The following is a 26,698-nucleotide window of genomic DNA, read 5'->3' as shown; positions in this document are numbered from 1 at the left end:
TGTAGCTGGGTATGGTGGCATGCACCTGTAATCCCAGTTACTCAGGAGGCTGAGGCAGGAGAATCGCTTGAACCTGGAAAGTGGAGGTTGCAGTGAGCCGAGATGGCGCCACCACACTCCAGCCTCTGTGACAGAGCAAGACTCCATTTCAAAAAATAAAATAAAATGAATCTCAACCTCACTAATAATGAAATAAATGTAAATTAAGATTAAATATAAATTTTCACTTCTTGTACCAACAAAGAATTAAAAGCAATTTAACATTCCATTTTACATAGGGTGAACTCTCATTCACTGTTGAGTAGGAATGCAAATTGTACATGTACTTAACCTCTGTTCCTCTGGTTTCTCAATTATAAAATGGGATAAGAACAACAGTGTTGGGGAGATGACGTGTAAACAGAAGGAAAGCATTTTTAGAGCACTTCGGCAGTGTGTGCCACACTCTCTCCTAACAGAAAAGCGCAGCAAGATGTTTATTGCAACATTGCTCAGAATATCAAAACATTAGAAACAATCTAATCATGCATCAATACATTAAATACATTATGGTAACTGGGACTACAGGTGCCTGCCACCACACCCAGCACATATATATACATATATATATATATATATATATATTTAGTAGAGACAGGTTTTCACCATGTTGACCAGGCTGGTCTTGAACTCTGGACTCTGGATCAGCCTGCCTCAGCCTCCCAAAGTGCTGGGATTACAGACTTGAGCCACCAAGCCCAGCAGTACAGCCACTTTGGGAAACAGTCTGGTAGTTTCTCAAAAAGTTAAACATTAGTTACCATTTGGCCCAGCAATTTCACTCCTAGGTATACACGTAAGAGAAATAAAAATATATGACCATACAAAAAAACTTGCACACAGATATGTATGGCAGCATTATACAGAATAGCCAAAAGGTATAAACAACCCAAATGTCCATCAACTGATGAACGATTAAACAAAATGTGATATTCCATACAACAGAATATCATTCAGCCATGAAAAGGAATTAGGTGCTGATATATGCTACAACATGGATGATCCTGAAAACATTATGCTATATGAAAGAAGCCAGTTGCAAAAGTCCAAATATTATATAATTCCCTTTATATGAAATGTCCAATATAGGCAAATCTACAGAGATGAAAAGTATGAACAAATGGTCACTTCGGGTTGGAGGAGATGGGGGAATTAATGGATGATAGCTAAGTAGTATGATTTCTTTTTGAGATAATGAAAATGTTCTAAAATTGATTGTGGTGATGGTTACACAAGTGTGTGAATACACAAAAAATTATTGAATTGTGTACTTTAAATGGGTGAATTGTATGGCATTTGAATTAAATCTCAATAAAACTACTCTAAAACAAATTACAGATATGACTAATAAGTCAGAAACATCTGTAGTTTAAAGAAATTATAAAAAAAAAGGTTAACATACAAATATCCTTATTATAGAAAGAGCTCTTTGTGAATTAATAATTAAACTATAAAAGTCCCAATAGAAAAATGAGCAAAAGACTTGCACAGGCTATTCCCAAAAGAGGCAACACAAGTGACTAGAAGGCATATAAATAAATGTTCAACATCTCTAATAATGAAAAAAATGAACCTATTAAAAAATGTAACAATATACCATGTTGGTAATGATGAGGGGGAATAAACATTTTCTTATCCAGACTACCTCAGTTTGCTTGATTTGACAAGATTTTCAGTGCTAAAAAGGGAAAATCCCAGGCAAAGCAGGATGAGCTGGTCAATCTAGATGAGATTAGAAATCAGTACAACCTTTCTGCAGGGTAATTTGGCAATAGGATCAATAATCTATTTTATAAATATATAACCTTTGACCCAAAACTCTACTAACAGGCGTTTATTCTAACAAAACATTCATTCATTCAACAAATATTTGTTTATTCAGTTCCTTTTTGAAATGAAGTTTTACTCTGTTGCCCAGGCTGGAATGCAGTGGCACAATCTCGGCTCACTGCAACCTCAACATGCCAAGTTCAAGCGATTCTCCCACCTCAGCCTCCCCAGTAACTGGGACTACAGGCATGCACCACCATGCCAGGCTAATTTTTGTATTTTTTGGTAGAGACAGTGTTTCACCAAGTTGGCTAGGCTGGTCTCGAACTCCTGACCTCGGTGATCCACCCACCTTGGCCTCCCAAAGTGGTGGGATTACAAGCATGAGCCACTGCACCCAACAAATATTTATTTAGAGTCAAATGTGTACTAGGTGTTGAGCTGGATGCTGGGGATGCCAAGATATACCTAAGAGGATTTTTTTTTTTTTTTTCATTCAGAGATAGGGTCTCACTGCTGGAGTGCAGTGGTGTAATCATAGCTTACTGTAACCTCGAACTCAGGCTCAAGCCATCCTCCCACCTCAGCCTCCTGTACAAGGATTTTTATCTGAGGTTTTTGTAACAAAGAAAAATTGCAAGCAACCTGAATGATAAACCACCGAAGATTACTTAAATAAAGCATGTTTCATCTACACAATGAAATACTCCACAGGCACTAAAAATGATGTTGTAGAAGAATATTTATTGAAATGGAAACATGGATACACTATGCTGTTAAATGGGGGAGAAAAAGCAGGTTAGAAAATTGCACCAGTAACCCCAATTTGCAAATAAGATATATGTATGTATAAATGAATGCCTGACAGGACACATTCCAAAATGTTAACAGTGGTTTATCTCTGGGTGCTGGGATTGAGGATGAACTTCATTCCCTGTTCCTGGTTCATCTGTATTAAATGTTTTCTTCATAATAAACATCAATCACATGGATTACTTTTGCTACAACACAACAACAACAACAACAACAACAAAAGTCAACTGCATTAAAACAAACAAACCAAGAAAAAAACAACTTCCCATGCCCCATGAGTGGAGGCCCCAAGGAAGGGGGTTATAGAAAGTCAGATACATGTTCATGGCTTGGTTTTGCAACAAGAGCTACTATTAAGTACCTACTGCATGCCAGGCATTACAATAGATCCCCTTTGATCCTCACAAGACTCCAGTGAAATCAGCGTTCTTGTCTCATTTTACAGATGTTCTGTGACCCACCAGTAATCCCATGGCTAGTGAGAGGAAGAGCTAGGATTTGAACCCTGGCCTGTCTGTCTCTAAACCTGCAGGAGCCTGCTACCACCTCAGCTGCCTCTGTTCCTGGGGAGGCGCAGGGAAAGGTCCTGAGCTACTAAGGCCTCTGTCCAGCAGGCCAGATCTAGGCTGGTCCTTGTCCTCCCTCCCTGCAGACAGTCCAAAGAAAGGAGGACAAGTCAGCAAGGGAGGGGACACCAGCAAGAGGAGGTGTGGCACTGGACAGCCGGCTGGCTGAGGTCAGGGCTCAGGATGGGCTAGCCGGGGACTCCTCGCCTGCCAGGCGACTCTCAGGAAGCCTGACCACATCCGGTCCCAGGAGTTCCCAGGCTCTATGCACCCAAAGGCAGTGACAGCAAACCTCACAAGGCCTGCAGCCACTGTGCTGAAACAGCCAGGGAAAAACAGCCTGCCAACTGGGCCCTTCTCCCTGGGTTTGTTCGCCACCAGCCAGTGCTTTCTGCTCTCTGGGCCTCCAGGGCCTCCTCGCCTGTATGAGGAGGCGGTGTGAGAGCTGATGGCTCCAGGACCCTCCCAGATGGAATTATGTGACTCCATGGGACTTCCGCACATTGGGCCTGGCAGGAAGAGGAAGGGGGTGAGGTCTCCCCACCCAGCTCCTGAAGGAGCCCCCTCCTCTTCCCCTCAGCTCCATTCCCACTGCTATTTTTAGAACAGATGTCAGGGAGCATCTCCACTAGTCCAGCCATGCTCCTAGCTGCAGGTAAAACACAGCAGCCCCATTCATTCTGCTCCAGCAAGCACACGCCAGGAATTTAGACAAGCCAGAGAACTAGACAACCTCTCCCCACGCCATTAGCTGAGCTGCTTTCTCACTATTTCCATTACAGCCCAACATGGTGACTTGTATTTCCTAAGGCCAACACAGTGAGTTGCTGAGTGAGACAACTCTGAGACCATCTGTGCCCCTCCTCCACCCCCAGCCCAGCAGAATCTTCAGAAGTCACCAACTACATGCCCTTGGCCAAGTTTTGGCCTCTTTCACTTGGTTTCTACAATCTAGCTTGTTAATCAATTGATCTCAGTGAGGGAGGGAGGAGGCTTCCAGCTCCATATTCAAAGTTTCTATGGTTCTACCAATATTCTAGTCACTCATAAAATAAATGCTATATTTCCAAAGTCCACCTGAGTATTGATTATAGGCCTCTAAATGCATTTTCCCACTCAAAAGTATGTTATAAATGGTGGTCAGCTTCCTAGGCCAGCCTACTTAACCCTTAATAGTCTTCCATCAAGTAGAAACAGTAGAAAACCATATTGCAATAATAGACTTAAACCAAAACAGAAACCCACTAACATTTAGGACAATTTTTTTGAAAATTTATCTTGGGTAGGATTATCCCAGCAGAAGTGGGTAGGTACTAAAGGTAATGAAAAAGTCAATGGCGACTTATGGGGAAGAGTCTGAAGGAGACTTCTGACCACACCAGAAATGAAAGGACTGCAAACCAGTGACCACAAATTCCACACAGAAATTAGCCTGATGCCTTGGACTGGGAGTTGCAAAGGTTAAAGAATGTACTTGCATACATATTCGGCTAGTGCCAAAGTAATTGCAGTTCTCATCATTACTTTTAATGGAAAACACCACAATTACTTTTGCACCAACCTATATATACGTGAAGTTGAAACAAAAGAGTTCAGTGTGTGTGCCCAGCCACCTGAGCAGAAAGGAAGGAGGGAATGGGAAGATACAGGGTTGGAGAGCCCGTCTTGTGCTGGCCTCCCACGAGGGAGGCTGGAAGAGGCACCTCTAGGGGAGAGGAGGCATGTGCTCATAATTTGGGTGTCTGTGATGAGGACCCCTTTCTGTCTAAAATATACCTATGTGTGATGAGTACTTGATGAATATTCACCAGGAACAACATTTGCATAGGGCCAAACACATATACTCCGTTTCAATGTGAAAACTAAAATGCCTGTTCCTTCTTTTCACCTGGTATTAGAGTACTGAGGCTTTGCAGTCTGCCCATTCTCCCCTCTGAAATCCCTCATGGAACTGTTTCTATGAAACACCTGTGTGTCTCCAGACAGTGACTGTGATGAAGAACCTAGCCAATTCTCCCCCTAGACCAGGATCTCCACCTTTTCTGAGGGGAGTAGCTACTTTATCATACTCATCTTTACTGTTATATCCTGATATTCTGGAATCAGATGACTCCTGGAGACCATCTGAATTCAACTCCCTCATTTTTCTTGGTAAAGGAATGGATGATCAGAGATGTGAAGCAATTTGCTCAAGGTCACATGGCAAGTACCAGCAAAATCAGGACTCAAGGCAAGATTTTCAGAATCGCCCGCTGGTTTTCTCTGTGAGCAAGGGGCCCGGTGAGTAAGCTCTGCAACCCACAGCAGCGGCTCCAACTGGGTTTCCTTTCCCTCTGGGAATTCCCCAGTGTCAGCGTGGGAACACGGTGGTATCCACGACCCTGAAGTGAAACAGGTCAGACCTTCATAAACCAAGTGTAGATCCATGCTCTGGTCTCCACAAAGCTGAGGTGCAACAGAAAAAGCTCTGAATCCAAAGAATCAGGAGACCTGAGCTCTGGTCCTGGCTCTGACAGTAACCTTTCTCATGATCCTGGCCAGGTCATTTCTCTTTTTGCACCTGTTTCCTCGTCTAGTTCTAGAATATAGGAGAGTTGAACTGGACAGCCTAATTCAATCCTAACTCTACGGAGCACCTACTATGGACCAGACAACAATAGAACCAAAGACAAATAAAATATAACATCCACTTGCTCCCAAGAAGGAAGCTCATAGTCATCCAGGTGCTAAGGATGAATTGTGCTAAGGCAGATAAAGTACTCTGGGAACCACGAAGGGGGAAGTCAGGACTCCTGATGCGTGCCTGAGAAAGGTGTTCTCAGAGGAGCCATTAAGCCTCGAAGGTTGAGGATTACATCCGGCGGGGACAGCCAAGGAGGGCAGTCAACCTCAGGCAGATCAAACACCCTAACTGTGAATGTACACAGTGAGTTTGGAGAAGGGGAAATAGTGCGGTGTGGCTGGGCTCCAGGTGCAAAGCAGGAGTGTAGTGCTACCAAGGAGAGCCTGGAAAGCCAAGCTTTATTCTGAAGACAGTGGCCTCCCACAGTGGTCTTTAAGCAGGAATGTAACAGCCCAGCCTCCCTGGCCCTCCCAACTTGGATGGTCCGCACTTACAGGAAAGTTGTATAGCTAAATAATCCAAAGCAGGTGCCCTGGAGCTGGGCTGCCCAAGTTTCAATCCTAGCCACCCACTAGCTGTGTGACCTTGGGCACGTTTCTTAACTTCTCTGAGACTCAGCATCTTCATCTCTAAATTGGGCATAGTGAGAGTAAATGTATAACAGGGATAACACATCTCATAAGTCTGCATGAGGATTAGATGAGACAGGGTAGGTGAAAAGCTTGGCCCTGTGCCTGGCTCCTCTTGTAAGAGCCCGTCAGATTACCTTCTGGTATCATTCTACCTTTAAAACCAAGGATCTGGGAACAGTTTGGAGGATGGATGGCTCTATTGAGAGAAAGTCTTCAGGGAAGAGAAGGCAAAGACAGGATAGAGGGTAAGGTTGCACCGTCTTCTTCAGGAGCTAAAAAAAACAATAGCAAGACAGCTGAGACCAAGAGCAAGACAGTGAAGAAGGCAGTCTGTCCAGCAATAGGGCAGCAGCAGGGAACTGGGAGGAGAGCTGGAAGCTGCCTGGAAACAGCTTTTTAGGGAGAAGAGTCTGCATCTCTTGGGGGAGATGGCTGAAATCAGATCCGATTCCCTGTTATTCAGGGCTGAGATTCTAAATCAGTCAATTAGCAAAACCTGGGCACAAAACCTGGCAGGTTCAGCATGGGCAGGCTGTCTCCCTACCCTCAGCTGGTCTCAGGTCAAAGGCCTCCTTCCAGTACTTACGCTGGGCACAAGCCACCCTGAGCCTGAAGTTATACCTCTCTGCCTTTGGCCAACCTTCCATCACTGCCAAGCACTTCAGGACTCTGTCTGCTGATCCTTTTGATGCCAAATTCAAAAGGGGAAGGGGTGTAAGCTACCCATTCCAGAGCTCCCTGAGAACCTGTCTTAAGGAGCTCAATCTGATCTCTCCTTTTAGGCTTTTTTCAAATCTTGTGGGAAGCTATTGATCTTTTCAGCCTGTGCCACCCTCAGGAAAATGCATTCTGGAAGTTTATCCTCCACTGGGTGGAAATTAAGGCATCTCATTTTATTTATCCTAAAAGCATCCCCTCTACAGCTTGATGGGCCACAGCTTCTGACATGCCGGATATCCCTCTCTTGCCTCTTCCTGGAGATGATTGATTTCTCTTACTTCTATCCCTAAAAGGCAAACCTTTTTATCTGAAATGAGCGGTAGATGAGGTTCAAAGGCCTCGGCTTGAGGGCAAGCTTGGCCCTTGGCAGCTGTGCGACCTAGGATAAAACATCTAACTTCTCAGAGCCTTGGTCTCTTTCACCCATAAAACAAGGCTGCTGGGAGGCTGAGGGGAGATCATGCTTGGGGACCCCAGTTGCTGTCTCCAAAGTTCAGGCTCTCACTGTGGGGCTTTCGCTGTGCGGAGTCCTTCCACATTGCAAAACTGCCTGCATCTTCACTTTGCAAAACCCTCTTGGTGCCTTGGTGCCAAGTGTGACAAATGAGGACTTTGGTGGGAGAATTTATGGGGAAAAAAATAAAGAATAAAAATATAAGACATATATAAATAAATGTCATTATTTCCAAAAGGTCTGCAAAGTCCAAACTCCCAAATGGCCAAAAGACCCAGGTCAGCAGAGATCCAGGACTGATGGCTTACAGGATAAATGAAGAGTTTTAAAAGACCCAGAGCCTGAGGCATTAAAAAAACAAACAAACAAACGTGAAAATAGGATCAGAGAGTCGGGGGTGAGTGGTGAACTAAAGAATAACTTTGTATTCAAGTTGCACAGATGGTCTTTCCAACAATAAATGGTTGTGCTCCCATCCTCCCAGCTCCTGGGCCTGAGACACCAAACCAAGACAATTGGCCCATCAGGAAAGAGGCCATTGTGTGCTTCTTAGCATGATTTATGTAGTAGGGAGGGGCTCGGCAATGCTTCCCGTGACTATAGCTCTCAAGTGCAATTTCGATAGCTTGTTCATCATCCTGGACAGCTAGGATGGACTGGGATGCTGGACAGCAGTGGCCATCAGGTCATGTTTCATCTTCTTGAGCCTGTGGAGCCAAATTAATTGTTCCATCGATTTGAGAGGCAGAGCAGCAATGGTGCTATGGCTCACCACAGTCACTGCCCAAGGCCCACCAGGAACTGATGTCTGCTTCCCTAACAGCTGGGCCTGGGACCCTGATGTGAGCATCTGCTCAACTCAGCAGCTTGTCAGGACAGGCTGCGTGAAAAGTCCTGTCCCCAGGGCTGTGTGCTGCATTCAGATTGTCCATTTCTTTGTGGTCAGAGCTTCTGTCCTCTGCACCTGTCTGGTAGACACAGGTAGGTCACCAGGTCCAGGAGAGACGAGCTTGCTGCCTTCCCAGACAGGCGAGTCTCCTGTGCCTCACATTCCCCTTATGTCATTTTGTAAGCGAATCAAATGAAATCAAAGTGCAGCTTGCTGTCTGTGCAGACCCAGCTGCTCAGCCTCTCACAATTCCCCGCCGGCCGGCTGAGCCCTGGAGGACAGAGATGCTGTGTATCACTGGTCCCAGTCCAGGCAGCATCTACTCCCCTGCTGGGTGGGGGGCATTGGTCTGGTCACGGGCAGATCCAGCCCATCCCCTATTAGACTGCTGAGTCAGTATGTCTGATCTTTTCTAGGTTGAGAGGAGGATAAGTGGGAGGTAAGGGGTGTATTCTCTTCAAGGCCACTATTTTTGGGGTTCAAGTGGCCATAGCAGCTGAGCAAGCTCACAGGGGCACAAGAACCTTTCTCTAAAGATGCTGAGGTCTTACACAACACGAAGAATGTCCAAGGTCAGGCAGCCTCTCTGGCCTGAGCCAGCCCTCAGCCTCTCTGATCCTCTTTTCCTATGCAAGTGACTCTAATCCTCTTGATACACTTTTGCCCATGAGCCGTGCAGCAGGCAGTCATTGGGGTGGGCTCAAACTGCTGTCCCCTTGGTTGGTCTTCCTTCAGCCCTGTGGCAGGACAGTCTCCACTAGAGCTGCCAGGCCACCTCCAGCCCAGTCCCTGGCCCTTGGGAGCCCCACAGAAAGCAAGCCAAGTCAGTTTCCAGGGCACTGTGTGGCAGCTTCTATCACAATGCTCAGCATAGGATGGAAAGACAGCACAGTGGCCCCTGCTAAGGCCTGGGCAGCCGTGAACTCTCCCACCTAGCCCAGGCTGAGCACTCACTGCTCCCAACTTCCAGGAACATTCCTAGAACTCAGCACTGGCCCCCTACCCAGGCCTGGCCAAAAGGTGGCTCTGTGAGGAAGGTCCTAATCCTCACATCCACTGAGAGAGGGGCCATTGAGGAGGAGGGTAGGCAGGGGGATGAGGCAGGGAGTCATCTCTTCTCCTCCAGAGCCTGGCATTCAGGCACCCACCTCCCCAGCCACCATCCAGGACAAGCCAGCAGGACAGACCTCACCTGGTTAACTGAACGAGCCCTCTAACTGATCTCACACCCACTTGGGTCCCTCCTATGTGTAAACTGATCTTGTAGAAATGTACCTGCAACTCCCTTCCTCAAAAGCCTTCAATGGCTCCCCAGTGTATCTAGAATGAAATCAACAAGACATCAACCACCAAACCCTGCACAGTCAGGCCCTCACCCACTGTGTCTTGCCCCTCACTAAGCTCCAGTCACACCGGCCTGCTCGCCATTCCTCCAGCCCGACGAGCTCCTTCCCATCTCAAGGACTCTCCACGTGCTATTCCATCTACCAGGAACACTCTTCCCCAAGTCCAGGACTGGCTCCTTCCTCTCCAGCCCACAAGTCTAGGTTTAAAAGTTATGTCTTTCCCCATCCCCACCCCGACACACAGCAATCTAAGTACAATTCCCTCTTGAAGAAATCTGTGCTTTTTCCTTCATAGATGATCACAGCTTGCCATCACGTGTGTGCATGTGTGTGTGTTGGTGCTGACTTATTTAATGCTCACTCCCAGCTGGACTGAAATCTTGATGACAGCGAGACCGTATCCGACTTTTTCTCCACAGTATACCCAGCTCCTAGCACAGAGCCTGGCATAAAGTAGATGCACCCGACATATCCATCGAATGAAGGAGTCAATGTGTACAGGTGGAAAATGAGTGAATGGGCAGAGATGTCCTCTGGCAGCAGCAGATCATGGCATTGTTCTTCATCAGGGTGACCTCTCCCAACCTCTCCTGCTGCCCCCAAGGCAGGTCCAGGAGCCATCACTGGAAGCCCAGACATGGAATGTCCTCCTCCTCCTCCTCCTTGGAAGGAAGAAGCCTCTGAGTCCTCTCCTCTTGGGGCTTTCTGCTGCCAGTCTCTGCATACCCACAAGGCCTCTCACACCACTGTGGTCCTTCTGTTGACACACCCTTGGGACCGCTCCCTTCAGATGACCCTAGGCCCACCATCTTGGTCCTCTGTTTCGGGTCCAGTTGAGGTGAGGTTACTGTGTGGTAGGGGATGCCCAAGAAAGGGTTAAGTTGCCAGAAGCAGAGTCCCGCCCTTGGGTTTGCTCAGCCAATCAGAGTCTGTCCTGATGAGGTAAAGCTTCTATCCTGGGTGGCATTGGTTGAGTTGACCGGCCCCATCTCCTGCTGGAGAGAGCCGAAAGGGTGGAGTTTCTGTGGAACCAGACAGAACTGGAATTAGCTCGCTTTCTACTCAGGCCGGGCTGCCTGACTGCAGGACCTGCCTCTGCTCCTTTCTAATGCACTCACACACCCTGGCATCTCCAGGGCTGTCTCTAGTGGCCCCAGTGGAGATGACAAGGTGGCACACAACTCACTGTCACATCTGGGAGAAGTCTTAGAGCCAGAGCAGACAAAGAGGCCTCAGTTTCCCTGCCTGGGCCCCTGGAATATGGCAGGTGTCTACCAGGAAGTGACATGGAGCAGTTGTCACATGTGCTCCGAGCACCAGCAGCAGCTTCAATGAACAAGGCCCCCGATGAATCTTCCCATATGGGCAGCACTTTAAGACCATGACAGTGAGAACGATAGCAGCTAGTTCAGAGTTCGTCTTGCATGCCACTTTGCAAAGCACATCCTGAGTTCAATCCTCACAAGAAGACTCTTAATCCATCCACTTTACTGATGCAAAAACTGAGTCTCAGAGAGGCTAAGTGGCTCACCTGAGGTCACATCACTTACTATGTTATTTTGAACTATCTGTCATGTCTGTCTCCGCCACCAGACTGTGATTTCCTGAGGAAAGGGAGTGATGGATTGCTCTGTGTGTCCCCCCTGTGGAGCACAGGACCTGCCCTGAGAATGGGGCCAGGCCCCACTGCACTGCGTCTGCCCTTATCCTAAGGGCTCGGTTTCCATGCTTCTCAGAAGGCTTTCTGGAGCCCATTGCAGCAGCAGGCACATGAAGGATACTGAGCAGGAGGCTCACGGCATAGATGATGCTTGGATAGCTGGATCCTTCTTAGGACCCACAAGCATGGCTTTCATGCTCAGATCACCACTCCAGTGCCCTCCTCACCTCTCTCCTATTAGGAGAATTCCATAGGGACAGGGACCAGGTCTCATTCATCTCTGTGACCCCAAAGGATCTAAACCAGTATCTGGCACTGAGAAGGCGTTTATTATGTACATTTGCTTGAATAATCAAAAGAATATATAACTGCCTCTTCCTTCTAGCTTAGAACCTGAATGGCCACAGGTGGGCCCAGCTCTGGGTTATTCTAGATTAGAAGCCTCACAGCAGTTCCCCATGCAGGGAGTTTAGTACAAGGATTCCCAGGCAGAAGAATAAAGGTAGGTGGCCCCCAGCTACAGACAATGAAGCAACAGAGGGGCAGAGCTCTGAAGAGGAAGGAGGGGGTGATGAACAGGACTAGGAAGTTGAGACAAGAGAGAAAGTAGTTCATTTATTTCTACAAGAAATGGAGACTAGATGGCCCCCGGCCCTCGGCTTTCACGAAAATCACAAAGCTTGGAGAGACAGAAAGAGCCATGGGCCCAGTGCCCAGATGGGACTACTGAGGCCACAGCAGTCAGCGGCTGCTGAAGGTCCCACAGCAAGGGTGTGACCTCCCAACTGTTCTTTAAGTCCATCTTCCCCTGACTCCCTCCACCTTCCCAACAAGCATATATTTCATCTTCAAGGTAAACTGCATTTACTATGTTTTGTGAATTTGGGAAGAGCTTTACATTCCTTAAGATATTTAAAGAATCCCCCACATCTGGGTGTCAGCAGACACTATTGAAAGTAGCATGGGAGTTTGGAAAGTTGCCTTACAAACCCCCTTTTCCCAGAGAGGCATTTGGGTGGGGCAGGGGTAGGGTGGGGGGTCTAGGCAGTGTTTTCCTTTGTTCAGCAGAAGGTGGAGCATCCGCAGAAAGAACACAGAAAAGGCATTCAAAGGTGTGCTACTCTTGAGGTCAGGAGTTCGAGACCAGCCTGGCCAACATGGTGAAACCCCATCTCTACTAAAAACACAAAAATTAGCCAGGCATGGTGGCATGTGCCTGGGGTCCCAGCTACTCAGGAGGCTGAGGCACAAGAATCACCTGAACCAGGAGGCAGAGGTGGCAGTGACCTGAGATCGCACCACTGCACCCCAGCCTGGGTGACAGAGCGACACTCCATCTCAGAGCAAATTGGTCCAGCAGGACCCTTATACCTGAAGAGCAAGCAGTCAGCCTCTGAGCTCTGCTTGGCCCTTCTTCTTCTGCCCTGAAGACGGAGACCTTAGTGGCCAGCCCTTGGTAAAGAGGTTCCTGGTCACCCCGAGGCTGCCAGGACCTGATGGAACTGAGCACAAGTGGACAATGCTGTGGACCAGCTGGACAGCCAGGTGGGCCCTGTCAGTAAGGTTGCTAAAGCACTGCCAGAACTACCTACGGCTGGAGAGAATCATATTTACTGGAATTCCTCTCAGGAAGCATTCCGTAAGTGTCTAGAAGGAGTAAGTTGCTAAGACTCTTTGCATGTGCATGCTGGCGGTAGGGATGGGGAAAGTTGAGCAGTGAGACCTCTAGGGCCTGCCTGACAAAAGACAGTTATATCATGGGCTTCCTAGGAGGGTGGCCCAAGTGGGGTGTGCCGGTGTGGTGCCAGGCCCAGTTCTTAGGCCTGGGAAGTAATTCTGAGGCTGTCCCAGCACTCGGGCCCCCTCCTTCATCCTTCTCCTGTCCAGCACACAGCTTCTCCATGGAACACGCGTTTGAAGAGTTTGGGTTTGAAGAGGTGTCCAAACTGCTCTGCCCAGGATTCCCATACATCCTAGTGTGGCCCTGAAGCCAGGCCTCAAACCCTCGGGCCCTTCCAGGGTCAGCCAGCCAAGCCCAAAGCCCTTCAGGGACCAGAGCCTGACCCAGAAACAGCCTGCCTTCAGTCACCCTCTGTTCTCCCGAACCTGAAGATGGAGAGATTCTCCAAGGTATTGAGAAGGCTGCTGCTAACACACTCCAAAGTCAGCAAACTCTGATGGTGAGGCACAAAGAGCTCTTTCCCCGAGAAGAGGAGGCACAAGCCCAAAGGAAAAAAAAACTGAGGGCATGGGTTCAGCCATTCGACGTCCCAGGGGCCACCCCAGTGAAGAAGAACTGGCCTGGATTCTGACTGTGACCAACCCAGGATCAGTGGGGCAGGGCAACCTATAGGCATGGTGACAGGTTTCTGCTCAGTAGAAGAACCTGACAGTGGCAACCAGCCAGTGTTGCAACAAACCACCTGGGGCTGGGCAGGGGGCAATGCATTCCCCACAGCTATGGTTGAGCGAGTGCCTACTGCATACCAGGCACTGTGCTATAGCCTGTATATGCACCCTCTCATTTCATTCTCACAACAACACTTTGAGGGAAGGATTATTGTCCCAGGTTACTGGTGGGGACATCAAAGCACAGAGCAGCAAAGTGACTTTCCCAAGTTCCCACTGCCAGTTGGTGGTAGAGGGTGGCTCAGAAGTCCGTGCTCTTCCTACTGTCTTCCCTCATCCAAGTTATTCTTGCCACTAGCTAGTGTAAAACAAGAGAACGTTCACAGCTAAGATGATGTAATTCTCAGATCCTCACTCCTTTCGGGAATAGCTGGGGAGCTGCTGTCCACCACTGGCCCTCAGAAGAGGTTGCCAACTGCCTCTTCCCCACCTCCTGCCTCAGAAGGCCTGACCCCCAGTGCCCCCTGCATAGGCCTGCTGCCCATGGCATGGGGGCCTGAGCGCACCAGGGAGAAGCAAAAAGGCCAGCAAGTTCATAGGCTGCAGCTCTCTTTCATCTCTCCTCTTTCCCCAGATCCAGCAGAGGAACCACCTCAGCAACTTCTGCAGCCAACCAGACCCAATTCCCAAATGCCCAGCACTCTTAGCAAGAGAAGGGACCTGAATGACTCACCAATGAGGTAATATAACTGTATGTTGTGGCTGGCATCAGAGTGTCAAAGGGGAAGGCTGTGTGGTCCAGCTCCTATTCCATCCCCTCTCCCCAGGCACTGGATGGGCTGAGCAGTGCCTGGCCCAGAACAGCCTCCCCTGGGAGTCTCTAATCCTCCCTGATGCTCCTGCCAGCCAGTCACCAGCCCCCAGTAGTCGGCTCTACTTGGCTCTGGCCCACATGGAACTATACAGCATACAACAGCTTCTGCCGCAAACATCCCCTCTATCGCATCCGCCTGGGGCCAATGTTAAACACCAGTGTGCAGCCCCTGGGCACAGGCTACCCAATGGCAGAGGTGAACGCATGCCAGGCAACATCGGGGAGGCCAGCCCAAATTAAACCTTGCCATAGGCAAACCGAAGAACAGAGTGCAGAAATGATGGGCCACGCTTAATTTGACTCTGTCGCTCTACATGAGCACTGTCAGACCCACTCAGCAGACCCAATGACATGCCAAGGAGGAGAGACATTCGGGCACAGGCCCCCACTTGCCAAGAGCTCATTGCCCAGAGCCAAGTTGGAAGCTCAGGCTGGCCCCCAGCTCAATGCAGAGGCTCAAGGGTCCAGGCTGGCTGAGGGGAAACAAGGCAGTCAGGCCATAGCCATTGTCAAGGCCCTTACCTTGCTGTCCGGGGACGACGCTGCCAGCTGTTGCTGCTTGGCGATGTTCTCCGACAGGCACCAGCACACTCTCTTCTTCTGCTCCTGCGAGTGCGCTTCCAAAGTGAATAAGCACTCTGCCTTCTGACGTCAGGGAAAATAGAGAAATGGACAGTCAGGGCTGCTCCCTGGTTCAGGGGGCTCCCAGGCCCAAGCCCATCCCTGTGCTCCAGAGGGTGAGGCTGCAGCCGGGAGGGGAGTGTCCACCAAAAGCCGCAAATGCACACTAATCCCCAGTGACATCGAGGCAGCCAGAGGCGCAGGGAAGTGGGTTCAAGGGCCAGCTGGCGAGCTGTTGGCCCACAGGTTGGGGGAGGGGAGGGAGGCAGTGGCTCCCAACACAGCAGAAGCCTGTGGAGAGCTGCAGGACAGAGCCGATGAGGTCACCCCCAGGGGCAGGCAGCACAAAGCAGCAGCTGGGAGAGCACGTGGGGAGCCCAGAGGGCCAGGGCCTCGGGCTGATGCTCTGTGGAGCCAGGAACCCTCCCCACCTCCCCGGGCTTACAGAACCCATCTCCCTCACAGCGCTCTCCTCTGATCCCAAGGCCAAGGCTGAACGGGTGGTTGGACGGGCATACCAACAGAACCCAAATAGCAACTCAGGGCCCTTTGGAAAGTCTTTGACGGGCAGGGTCATGTGGCCCTTTGCAGCCCCACTGCCCAGCACATGATCTCGGTCTAATTAGTAACTGTTCGGCTCAGTCGAGGGCAGCAACATCCCCAGCACTGCTGACATTTAGGTCCCGCTTCATTATTTAACCTTGTTAAGTACTACAGTCTCCTCTCCCCAACTAAACTATAAACCCCTTCTAGAAAGGCCTTTTTCATCTAGGCCTCGTATAGTGCTTAGCAAGCAATGGCCTTGGTAAGCTCTGGTTGCCAGCAGGGACTTCTGGGATGAGGTGAAATCCAGGTCAGCTTTGGCACAAGCACCAGGGAGCTTCAGGGACCCAGAGAGTCGCCCCTAAAGCAGTCAGAGTATGCTAGGGGTGGGGTAGGGATGGTGGTACATGCCCAGGATTGCCATCCACAACCGGGTACTCTCATCAGGGGATTACAAGCTCTGTCTGCCTCCACTGGAATTTGATTATAACCCCAAAGGGCTGCGATTAGATGAACTCAGCCAGGGAGCTGAGAGCATCAGCTGATCCCTTGGAACAGAAAAAAAAAAAAAAAAAAGACAGTGTTTCTATCCAGCCCTTTCTCATTTTGCAGTTGGACAGGCCTGGTTTGAATCCGAGCTGGGCCACTTCCCAGCTGTCAACCTCAGGAAAGTCCCAAGCTGCCTGTGAAATGGGGATATAATGGCATCACTTGGCTTTCAGAGCTACTAGGAGGGCAAGCAAGGAGGACAACAATCAGGCCTCAACAAACAGTCACTAGTATTACTATTCAGCAATTCATTTGTTTAATAACTACTTATTGACTGGGCGCTGTGGCCCATGCCTGTAATCCCAGTACTTTGGGAGGCCAAGGTGGGCGGATCATGAGGTCAGGTGTTCAAGAACAGCCTGGCCAACATGGCGAAACCTCATCTCTACTAAAAATACAAAAATTTGCCAGCATGGTGGCACACGCCTGTAATCCCAGCTACTCAAGAGGCTGAGGCAGGAGACTCACTTGAACCTGGCAGGTAGAGGTTGCAGTAAGCCAGGGTCGCACCACTGGACCCCAGCCTGAGCGACAAAGCCAGACTCAGCCTGGGTGACAGAGCAAGACTCAGCCTTGAAAAAAAAATAAAATAAAATAACTATTTATTGAGCACCTGCTCTGTGACAGGGATAGTCCTAGGCATTGGAAATAAAGAGATAAATGAGACATTTATCTTAGGGACAGTCCTAGGCATTCGAAATAAAGACGTAAATGAGACAAACTAAGCATGGGCTCTCAGGTTAGGGGCAAATACAATAATATTTATTATTTATACAAATAAACAATTAAAGAAATAATATATAGCCCTCCCTATCCATGGGTTCTGCATCCATGGATTCTACCAACAGAGGATGAAAAATATTTGAAAAAATATTTTAGGCTGGTCACAGTGGCTCCCATCCGTAAACCAGCATTCTGGGAGGCCAAGGCAGGGGGATCATTTGCGCTCAGGAGTTCTATACAAGCCTGGGAAACACAGTGACACCCAGCCTCTACAAAAGTTAAAAAATAAAAATTAGTTGGGTGTGGTGGTGTGCGCTTGCAGTCCCAGCTACGTGGGAGGCTGAGGTGGGAGGATTGCTGAAGCCCAGGAGCTTGAGGCTACAGTGAGCAATGATTGTGCCACTGCACTCCAGCCTGGGTGACAGAGCAGACCTCGTCTCAAAAAAAAAAAAAAAAAAAATTTCATCTGAACTAAATATGTACAGATACCTTTTCCTGCCATTATTCCCTAAACAATACAGTTCAGCAACTATTTACATAGCACGTACATTGTATTAGGTATTATAAGTAATCTAAAGATGATTTAAAGTACATGGAAGGATGTGTATAGGTTATATGTAAATACTATCCCATTTTGTATCAAGGACTTGAACATCTTTGGACTTTGGTATCTGTGGGGTCCTGGAACAAATCCCTGGTGGATACTGAGGGACAGCTGTAATTACAACTTGTGAAAATGTCATCAAGGTCATAAAGGGAGAGGTCGTACTTGAGGTGATCAGAAAAGGCCTCTTATATAGGCCTTTTATACAGGCCAATACACAAGCTAAGCTAAGGCATGAACAGTAAGAAGGGGCCAGCAAAAACAATGTTTGGGAGAAGCTGTTCCAGAAACAGCGAATGCAGGTCTTGAGCTGGGGTGGACTATCGCATCAGATGATAGCATCTAGGGACTTCTTCTACCCTGCATCCAACCCAACCCTTAGGAATGCCACCCTTCAGAGTGGGGGCACATCCCACGCTGAGTGCCAGCCATTCCTCTCAGGCCCAAAAGTGCTCAGAAGTTGATCTTCCTAAAAGCATCTGGGGAAAGAGGAAAGAAAGCCCTGCCCGCTGGTTTCAGGGAACTGGGTGGTGCGCTGAGGCACTCCTGGAGCTTCCACTTAACAGCTTCCCTCCGCTGCCCAGAACCCTCTAGCCCATGGCAGGGGAAGGATATGGCCAGCAGAAGACCCCAAGATTTCCCAGGGAGAAGCCGGGTGAGGCAGACGCTGACCAGAAGGCCCTCTGCTCCTCGTCTCCAGTGTTCCCATGTAAAGGTTGGGGGTGAGGCAGGAACTGTGGTCCCTTCCAGCTTGGAAAGGCCATCACTCCATGAACCTGGCCCTGGCCCGAGACTCCTAGTCCTGCTTTTACCCAGCTGGGTGGGCTTTAGCCCATTCCTTAATCTCTCTGAGCCTCCATGTCCTCTTCTCTTTCTGTTCTGAAGCAGGAATTCTGCCTTAGTGATAATTCCTTTTGTCTAACTATCAATTTTAAAAAGAACTTTCCAGCTGGGCGCGGTGGCTCACGCCTGCAATCCCAGCACTCTAAGAGGCCGAGGCAGGCGGATCACCTGAGGTCAGGAGTTTGACCAGTCTGGCCAATATGGTGAAACCCTGTCTCTACTAAAAATACAAAAATTAGCCAGGCGTGGTGGTGTGCACCTGTAATTCTAGCTACTCGGGAGGCTGGGGCAGGAGAATCGCTTGAACCCAGGAGGCAGAGGTTGCAGTGAGCTGAGATCGCACCATTGTACTCCGGCCTGGGTGACAGAGTGAGACTCTGTCTCAAAAAAAAGAAAAAGAACTTTCCCAGCCATGATCTCATGTTGATCTTGGCAATGCAGTGAAAGGCAGGGATGGTATGGATTGTTGTCCTCATTTTATGGAAGGGAATGGCCAAGGTTCAGAGCAGCTAAGGACCTCCCTGAGTCTCATCACCAATGAGGAGCAGAGCTGCAGCTCAAAGCCTTGGAGAACCACCTGCTGGGATCGCATCTCCAACACCTGGGGAGGTCTCATCACCTGGTCAGGCTGCCACATCTGTGGCTGGCAGGAATGTTCCCCCTTGCAGACTAGACCAAGAGGCAACAAGAATGCAAAGCCTCCAGGAGAAATTCTGTAGGTAGCTGGGTCTCAGAGCAGCTGCAGAGTTCGCTGGTAGCTTTTTGTATAACTGTCCACTGCTCTAAGCTCCAGGATGGGGTCCCCCTCCCTACAAAAGTATGAAAAAGTTCCCCCCATGCTGGGAGGGCCTCTCACAATGAGAGCCACCTACCCTCAATACAGAGGCAGCCCCTCAAATCCCATGCCCTGCACAGTGCTAAGACACTTACCAGTGATACCTTGACACTTCTTCCAACAACTTTGCAAGGTAACAGCCATGATTATGCCCGTTTTACTGACACCACAAGAACCACCCTCCACTGCCCTGCACCATGGGAATCTCCTTTGGAAAGCCATATTTCTTCACCTGAGATAGTGACCATATTGCCTGTCTCAACAGCAGAGTGTAGGGCTGGGTCTCTGGCTCTCAGAGCTTGAAGCTCTAATACTAGAGGACCCAGAAGGCTTCCAAGGCAGGGGGCAGAGCTGGCTGGCTTAGACGGGCAAACATTTTTGGGAGACCTAAGCTTTGGTCTCTCTGTCTTGGCCAGGCCAAGAGAGACAGCACTAAGCCAGCACCCTCCAGGGACGCTGAATTCCCATCTGCCTAAATCTGTCTAATTGGGGACACTCATTACCTTCCTGGCTTCCCTCACAAGTAACCCATCTCTTTTAATGCAGGGTGTGATCCAACTCGTCGGTCTCAACACTGATGCGCACTGTGCCCTCAATACCAGGCTCTGGGGTCAAGGCCATAAGCTGCCCTGAAGGCCTCTTCACGTAACTCACTCAGACAGTGCCTCCTGACTATGGGGTGGTCAGCCAAGCACAGATCTTTCAGATCCACTGGCCCTGGCCCAGCAGCACTGGGCACAGACCTGTGTATTTAAACACGGGCATCCTGAAATTCAACCAGACACCCACCTCCTCTTGGCCTCTTTAAAATCCCCTCTTGCCTTACCTCCTTGCTCCTGAATTAACTGTATCTTTGTAAAAACCAAAACCTCTTCAGCCATAAATTAAGTTGGTTCATTTGCTTTGATAAAAATTCTGTCATTTAATTCAGTTCTTCTAATGACCCTATAACATAGGTAGGAAGGAAAGCAGCTGCTACCATTTTTCACATGAGAAAACTAAGGCTCAAAGAGGTTATGTCACTGGCCCCAGGAGGTCTCGGGAGAGGAGAGATTCACTGTTTGTCTTCTGCCTCCTCCAGAGCCTGTGATCTTACCATATTTGTATAACTGTATATGCACATTGCAAAGAATATGAGCTATTCCTCTTAGCTTTCTTTTTAAAAGACCAATAAATCATTTGTGATTTCTCTAATGGAGAGTAAATGAATATGAAAAGCCCTTCCCCTTACTTTGAAACTGACAATAACAGTAGCTACCATTTATTGAGCCCTCATTGTGTGCCAGGCTCTGTGCTAAGTGCTTTGGATGCAAGTCTTACTGAATCTCATTTAATCATTACCACAACCCTGCAGGGTAGGCCTCATCAGCCCCATTTCAGAGATGAGTTTGTAACTTGCCCCAGATCACTCAGAAAATGGAAGAGCCAAGATTCAAATCTAGGTCTTCCTAACTCCAAAACTCTTAAATTAATGGAGCCAACATCAGATTCTAGGTTAGAGAATAGTCCCCGACCAATGTGCCCATGGACCCAACTGACTTCAGAGCCCCCTGTGTTCTGAAGCCAATTGTGGGCTGCATCTGTCCAGTGGATTTGTAGGAACTGAGAAACACACCTGTCCGGGCAATAGAGACCCAGAGCCCAGGACTACTTTAGGATAACACCACCCAGGACCTTGCAGCTAGAGAACAATCAGAGCTGCCACCACCCAGGCAATTGGGCCTTTCTCAATGCAGAGTCAAAAAATGTCTCCAAATCCTGATTCTCTTTTTCTTCTCTGGGTGCCACCTGCATGTCAGGCAATGAAGAGAAATCACTTTTCAGAAGTTCCAACTAAGATCTGAGTTTCAGGCTCTTGATAGGATCCAAAACCACCCATGTTAAGAGTGGCCCAGGCTACAGAGCAAACAGGCACCTTGTCTTCCCTGAATTACAGATGTGCTTCTCCTAAATAGCAACCCACTAAGAGAAGGGACAGGCTTCTAGCTGCCTGTAAGCTCAATCCCACAGCCCCTGGGGATCAGATCACCTGGCACTTTACTGAAACAAAAAGCCCCAAATCAATATCCCTTCACAATCTCTGGAAGCTGGGAGATCACAGATCCCAGGAAACAATACAGCAGAAGTCCTTTTCTCTGGGAAAAACTAACCCAACCTGGCAGGAAGCTCTACTGGCATTAAAGAACCTGGAGCCTCCTTTCAGGGACTGCCCCAGAGAAACAGAACCCAGTGTGGTGAGGCTGGAGGAGGAGCCTAGCCTGGACATGGCTTCTCCTCTCTGCTTGCTTGGCTCTGTGGAACTAAACACCCTCCAGCACTGAAGTGATTCCACCAGCCACTTCCTGTACCCCAAGGGGAATGTGGCTGACACAGGGGAGGACATCCAATGCCCTCTTGGTCCTCAGGTCTGCATTTCAGGCAGCCCAGTTCCCCAGCTGAGCCGCAGCAATGTCCACTGCCTCTTTGCAACTCTCTGCCCTCCGCTAAAGCTAACTTTGCATCAACTGTCTTCTCCTCCAGGGGGCTGTTCAAAGACTCTCTCTTGGCCTTGCACTTCTTAGCTAGAAACAGAAGGAATGGTTTTCAATCACAAACTGTGTACAATTCCTTTTCAAAAGGGTGTGTTCCTCTTGGCCAGCCAATACAGACCATGTCCCACCTCCCATAAAATAGGTTCCCTGGACTGTTGCATGAGACAAACAAGCAAAGGCAGAGGGCAGGAATGTGTCTAATGCATCCTTGCTTGGAACAGACACTGCCCTGCGGTGAACAGAAAATTCACTGAAAATTGAAAAGTATTTGTATAGCTCAGTGGCTGTCAATTTTTTCATCTTCAAGGATCTCTTGAGTGAAACCTCAGCTTGAATGATATTTTATCTACCAAGCCATATCAAGTAATAAGTTACTTGCCAGATGTTGCTCAGCAAAGGCACAGCACTGCCTATCTAAGCTTCTGATCAAACTGAGATAACCAGGAATCTCAACCACACTGAGTGGGTATCATTCCAGACTGAAACCCAGACACTTGATGTTTGCTTTAGCCTGTATTATCTGGCCCAGATAAAGGTACAAATACCTTCAGACCTTTTGAAACACTGACAAGACCCTGTATGAGGGGTCGTGGGTGGTCCTTCCTGGGAAACGTGGAAGCAAGAGGCAGGTGCAAGAATCAGGGTGATCTCTAGAGGAAGGGCTATTAACCAGTAAACAGGGTGATGCACAGCTGCCCAGCCACACCCCCACTGAGATTCCTGCAGTTCAAGAGGTCCTGCACAGAAAATCTCAAGGGTCTGTTCTAAGCACTTGCCTTTCCACTGCTCTTTAACACAGAGGTGAGAGAGGCATGGGGCAGGAACGGCTAGTCCCATTCTACCTAGCAAAACAACTGCTACTCTGGCCTTGCCCAGGACTTTGGCCTGAGTGGGTGTGGAGGCTGGCATTAGAACACTGGTCTAGATCCCAGCCCCGTGTCTCCCCTCAAGCACCAGGTCGAAGATCTCTCTCCTCAAATCCAGAGGAAAGGACTCACCTCTGCTAGATAGAGCACGCAGAATTTCAGGTCTTCTGAAGAACCTTTGAGGGAACAAAAAGTAAGATTTGCATTAGAACTGGCTAAAGAGCCTCAGTAGTTTGCTCCAGCACAGTCAGCTGTCTTGCTCAGAAGGCTGTGTGTGGCACCTCCTGGGAAAAGAGAGGCAGGCATGGGAGGCAGGGAAGTCTCTGGAGGAAAACTGGCTAAGTAACTAACCAGGGTAATGTACAGCTCTAAGGCATTTGCCTGCGGGTCAGCCTGGCCCAAGGAATGCTGAAACCTCCTCCCTAGGAGAGGTAGCCAGGAGCACCCTCTGGGCATGAGGTACAGGGAGGGAGCCCTCATCCATCCCAGGAGGCCTCCTCCCTTCCATGATTTCTGCAGTGAGAGACCTGGAGGCAGCACACATCTGGATTTTCCTTTAAATGCTCCAACTGCCTTTGCCATTTTGAAATTCAATAGGGAGGCTTGTTTTCCACCAAGGAATGGGGGACTGTGCAGTCATAGACTGGGTGGAGCCCAGAGATGGCTTCCAGGCCCAGGCTTCACCTCTCTGTGTGTTTTCCTAGAGACTTCTAACCCCTGGTCCAGGATCCCAGTTGCAACCATTCACTAGCTCTTCTCTACCTGGGAGGCATCTGGGACGGCTGTCAGCAACTCCCTCCTCCAGTGTCAACCCGGGAAAGGTGATTGCTCAGAGCGCTTCAGAAGCAGGAGGACCAGGAGATAACACTCAGATTCTGGGAAAAGCTTCCTGAAGAAGGGTCCTGTTGAGTTTGGACTCAAGGTGAGAAGAAAGGACATTCCAAGAGAAGCACAAATTGTGTTCAAGGAAGAGCAAGTGCAGTGAAGCAGACTGTTCCCTTCCTCCAGGACACCGGCCCTGCCCACTGCAGCCACTCTTCAGGGTCTGGCAGCACTCCCGCTTAGGGCACTTGTCTGGGCATGGGCCCGGGATGGTTCTCCCTGTGCAATGGGCCTCGTTGGGCAAACTGTCATTGTTGAGGGAAGCAACCACAAGCACGTAAAACAGTAAATGCTTAAAGGGATAGGACCCTGGTGCACCACAGTGCTCCATGCCAACCACTGTTCCCTATGCTTCCCATGGATATGCTTGACCCTCACAACAACCCCTGGTAGGCAGGGCTCTTTTCACTCAAGACTCTTGAGAAAACTGAGGCACAGATGAATTGAGTAACTTGCCCAGGAGTAAGAGAGAGAATCAAGATTTAGACCCAGGTAGGCTAGATCCAGTGCCCACACTCCCACCACTACACACCCCACCTCAAATGCCCACCACATAGGCCCTATCCAGCTCCTCTGTCCTCTCAAGGCACCAGACCAGTGCTGAGCTCGAGGTAGAACCCTTAACACATACTTGAAGTAAAGAAATTGTCAAAGACACCAAAATTAGTTGCAAAGAGAAGACAGCAAGATAAAAATAGAGACTGTGGGTCAAGTCAATTCCTAAGAAAAGCTGTGAATAAGGGCCCTGGTGTGGGTGAAGTCCAGGGCCCCTTGAAGCAAGGTATATGGGCAGTTCTGAGACAAAGCTATCCCTAGGGTCAGGGGCTGCCAACCAGAGCCAGATTTAAAAATCTCCCATAAGTAAATGAGGGTTCACTTCAGACTTAGGGAGAATAAGTCTTTCTACTTCTTCCCACCTAGTGATGGGCTGGGGAGAGAGGGAGTCTTGCCTAAGAAGTCCATCATGTTTAAGAAAACTGTAATTTCAAAGCTTCTGCTGGTTCCTTGTGTTGCTGAGGGTAGAGACAAGAGGAGGTGGTTTCTTTTGTTTAAGAGAACACACTGGGACATTTCTTTGGCTTTCCAGAAGCAAATTCTAGTGCCAAGTAAGAGTCAAAAAGATCTATGTAAGAAAATAACAGAAATTTGGGGGTTAGAAGCTGGCAGCGAGAAAAGAGAAGGTTCTAGAAGGAAGAGGAAAGCCCAGGAGATGAGAGCTTCAGGGAAACAGGAGGCTGAGGTTAGGGGAATACTCCCTGAGACATATTCCCTATGGCAGGGAATGGTGGATGGATTGCCTTGACAACTTTTCTGTGCTGTGACACCCTTGCCTCCTTCCCCAACCTCCCTGCATTACTGCAAACTTTCCCTGAAATCTGTTCCACGTCACAGCCTTGTGCTGGCAGCACTTTGAGAGGAGGATGGAATGGGGGCAGCACTCAGCATGGTTCAGAGCCTCATAAAAGAAAAACAAACTGAAGAAGCCAAGGGTGCCAGAGAGGAGCTGCAGCTGTAGAAAAGCAGGCTGCAAAGGGCTGACCCAGGAGAGAAACTCTGCCCCTCCTAGAACATTAGAACTGGGGGCTAGGAGGGAGGAGAAGGGCAGCACACATCTGGGTTGTCCATTAAACATTCCAACTGCCTTGGCCATTTTGAAATTCAACAATTAGCCATTGGGTTCCAGAGTGGGCCTTGCTTCCCTCAAGGAATACATGGACCATGCAGGAGGGATCCCCAATCACGGGCTGGGTGGACCCCAGAGATAGCTTCCTGGCTCAGGTCTGACCCCTCCATCACTTTCCCAGAGCCCTCTCTCACCTGGTCTGCGATCCAAAACTCAACAATTAAGCAAACCCCCTTCACTGTCTGAGGCAAGCAGGGTGGGTATTGTCCCCATTCTCCAGATATAGAGACTGAGGCCCATGGAGGGAGAACAACATGAATAGGACATACAGTGAGTAAGTGGCAAAGCCGAGCTTTGAAGCGAGGACTGCCTGCCTTGTCACATTTCTACCCCTCCATGGGTTACTCATCTACATTCCACCAGGCTATGAGCCCCAGAGGTGGCAATGTGTCCCTTCCACTGCTACCACCCCAGCACTGCTATCACTGATGTGGGCTCTGAGGACGTGCTCAGAAAATGGGGACTAGCCAAGAGTTAACTCCAAACATTGCAGCAGCTGAGACCAATGCAACTGACTTTCTGCAACTGCCTACCTGGCTCCAAGGTGAATGGAGAGCCCAAGAAGCAGCAGAACATTTCCAGGCCACTTCTGAGACACCAGAGCAGGCCAGAAAGACACACTATGGGCGTGACACTGGTCGCCTGGGAGGCAGCAACACAAAGAGTAGCAAAGCCAGCAGGGCGGCAGAGGCAGGAAGAGACCACAATGGGCCCCGGCTGACCGGAGATGTCCCAATTGTTAGCGCCAGCTCTCCGCCTGTTCCCATTACACTGCCATTAGGCCCTGCTGAAGCCTGGGGAAGGCTGGGCAGGACCGGGGCCGACAAGATTTAAGTGACTACCACCCAGGAGCCCTGGGGGAGAGGTGCACCCCCAGCTCCCCAACTGAGGCAACACTTCTGCTCTTTTAGTCATTCATTCACGCAACAAACATTGATCAGGCACACACAGTGTTCCACGCCCCAGGCTAGGCCCTGGGAGTATGCTTGGCCAATGGAGCTAAGGACCCTTCAGACAAGTTACACAGGCAGACCTTGGTCCCTAGTGTGGGGCTGCTTCTCCCCGGCCAGGGAGCAGCCCTTGCCAGCCCCAGCCAACCAGAAAGGTTGGGTGCATTCCTTGTTTGCCATCTTCTTTGCCCCAAATTGAATTCTGCATACATGGTGATTTGAAAGAGACAAATAAGAAACCTAGGAGTCATGAGCAATATTAATCAGAGACCATTCTGCCAACAGAGGCTCCAGCTGAGGTCCCAAATGCATCCCTTAAAAGCCTCAGGCCC

The 26,698-nt window shown here is 49.2% G+C and overlaps 1 protein-coding gene across 7 annotated transcripts in view; it reads right to left on the bottom strand.

The window, feature by feature from the left end:
- The window catches only part of RGS3 (regulator of G protein signaling 3), a 132,351-nt gene that overhangs the window by 43,272 nt on the left and 62,381 nt on the right, over nucleotides 1-26,698 (bottom strand). For 5 of the 7 annotated variants that reach the window (XM_030919463.1, XM_010370480.2, XM_030919465.1 and 2 more), the window contains 2 exons: nucleotides 22,983-23,026; nucleotides 15,258-15,380 (listed from right to left, as the gene is read on the bottom strand). In XM_030919463.1, coding sequence (XP_030775323.1) covers nucleotides 15,258-15,380; nucleotides 22,983-23,026 — 167 coding nt within the window. Of the gene's footprint in view, nucleotides 1-2,533; nucleotides 10,875-15,257; nucleotides 15,381-22,982; nucleotides 23,027-26,698 lie in introns of those variants that run through there. The other 2 variants (XM_030919466.1, XM_030919474.1) reach the window with 1 other exon arrangement.

The sequence above is a fragment of the Rhinopithecus roxellana genome, chromosome 16 (assembly GCF_007565055.1).
Source record: "Rhinopithecus roxellana isolate Shanxi Qingling chromosome 16, ASM756505v1, whole genome shotgun sequence".
NCBI classification, from domain to species: domain Eukaryota; kingdom Metazoa; phylum Chordata; class Mammalia; order Primates; family Cercopithecidae; genus Rhinopithecus; species Rhinopithecus roxellana.
The sequence above is the reverse complement of the archived record's forward strand: the minus strand, read 5'-3'. Positions and strand labels throughout refer to the sequence as shown.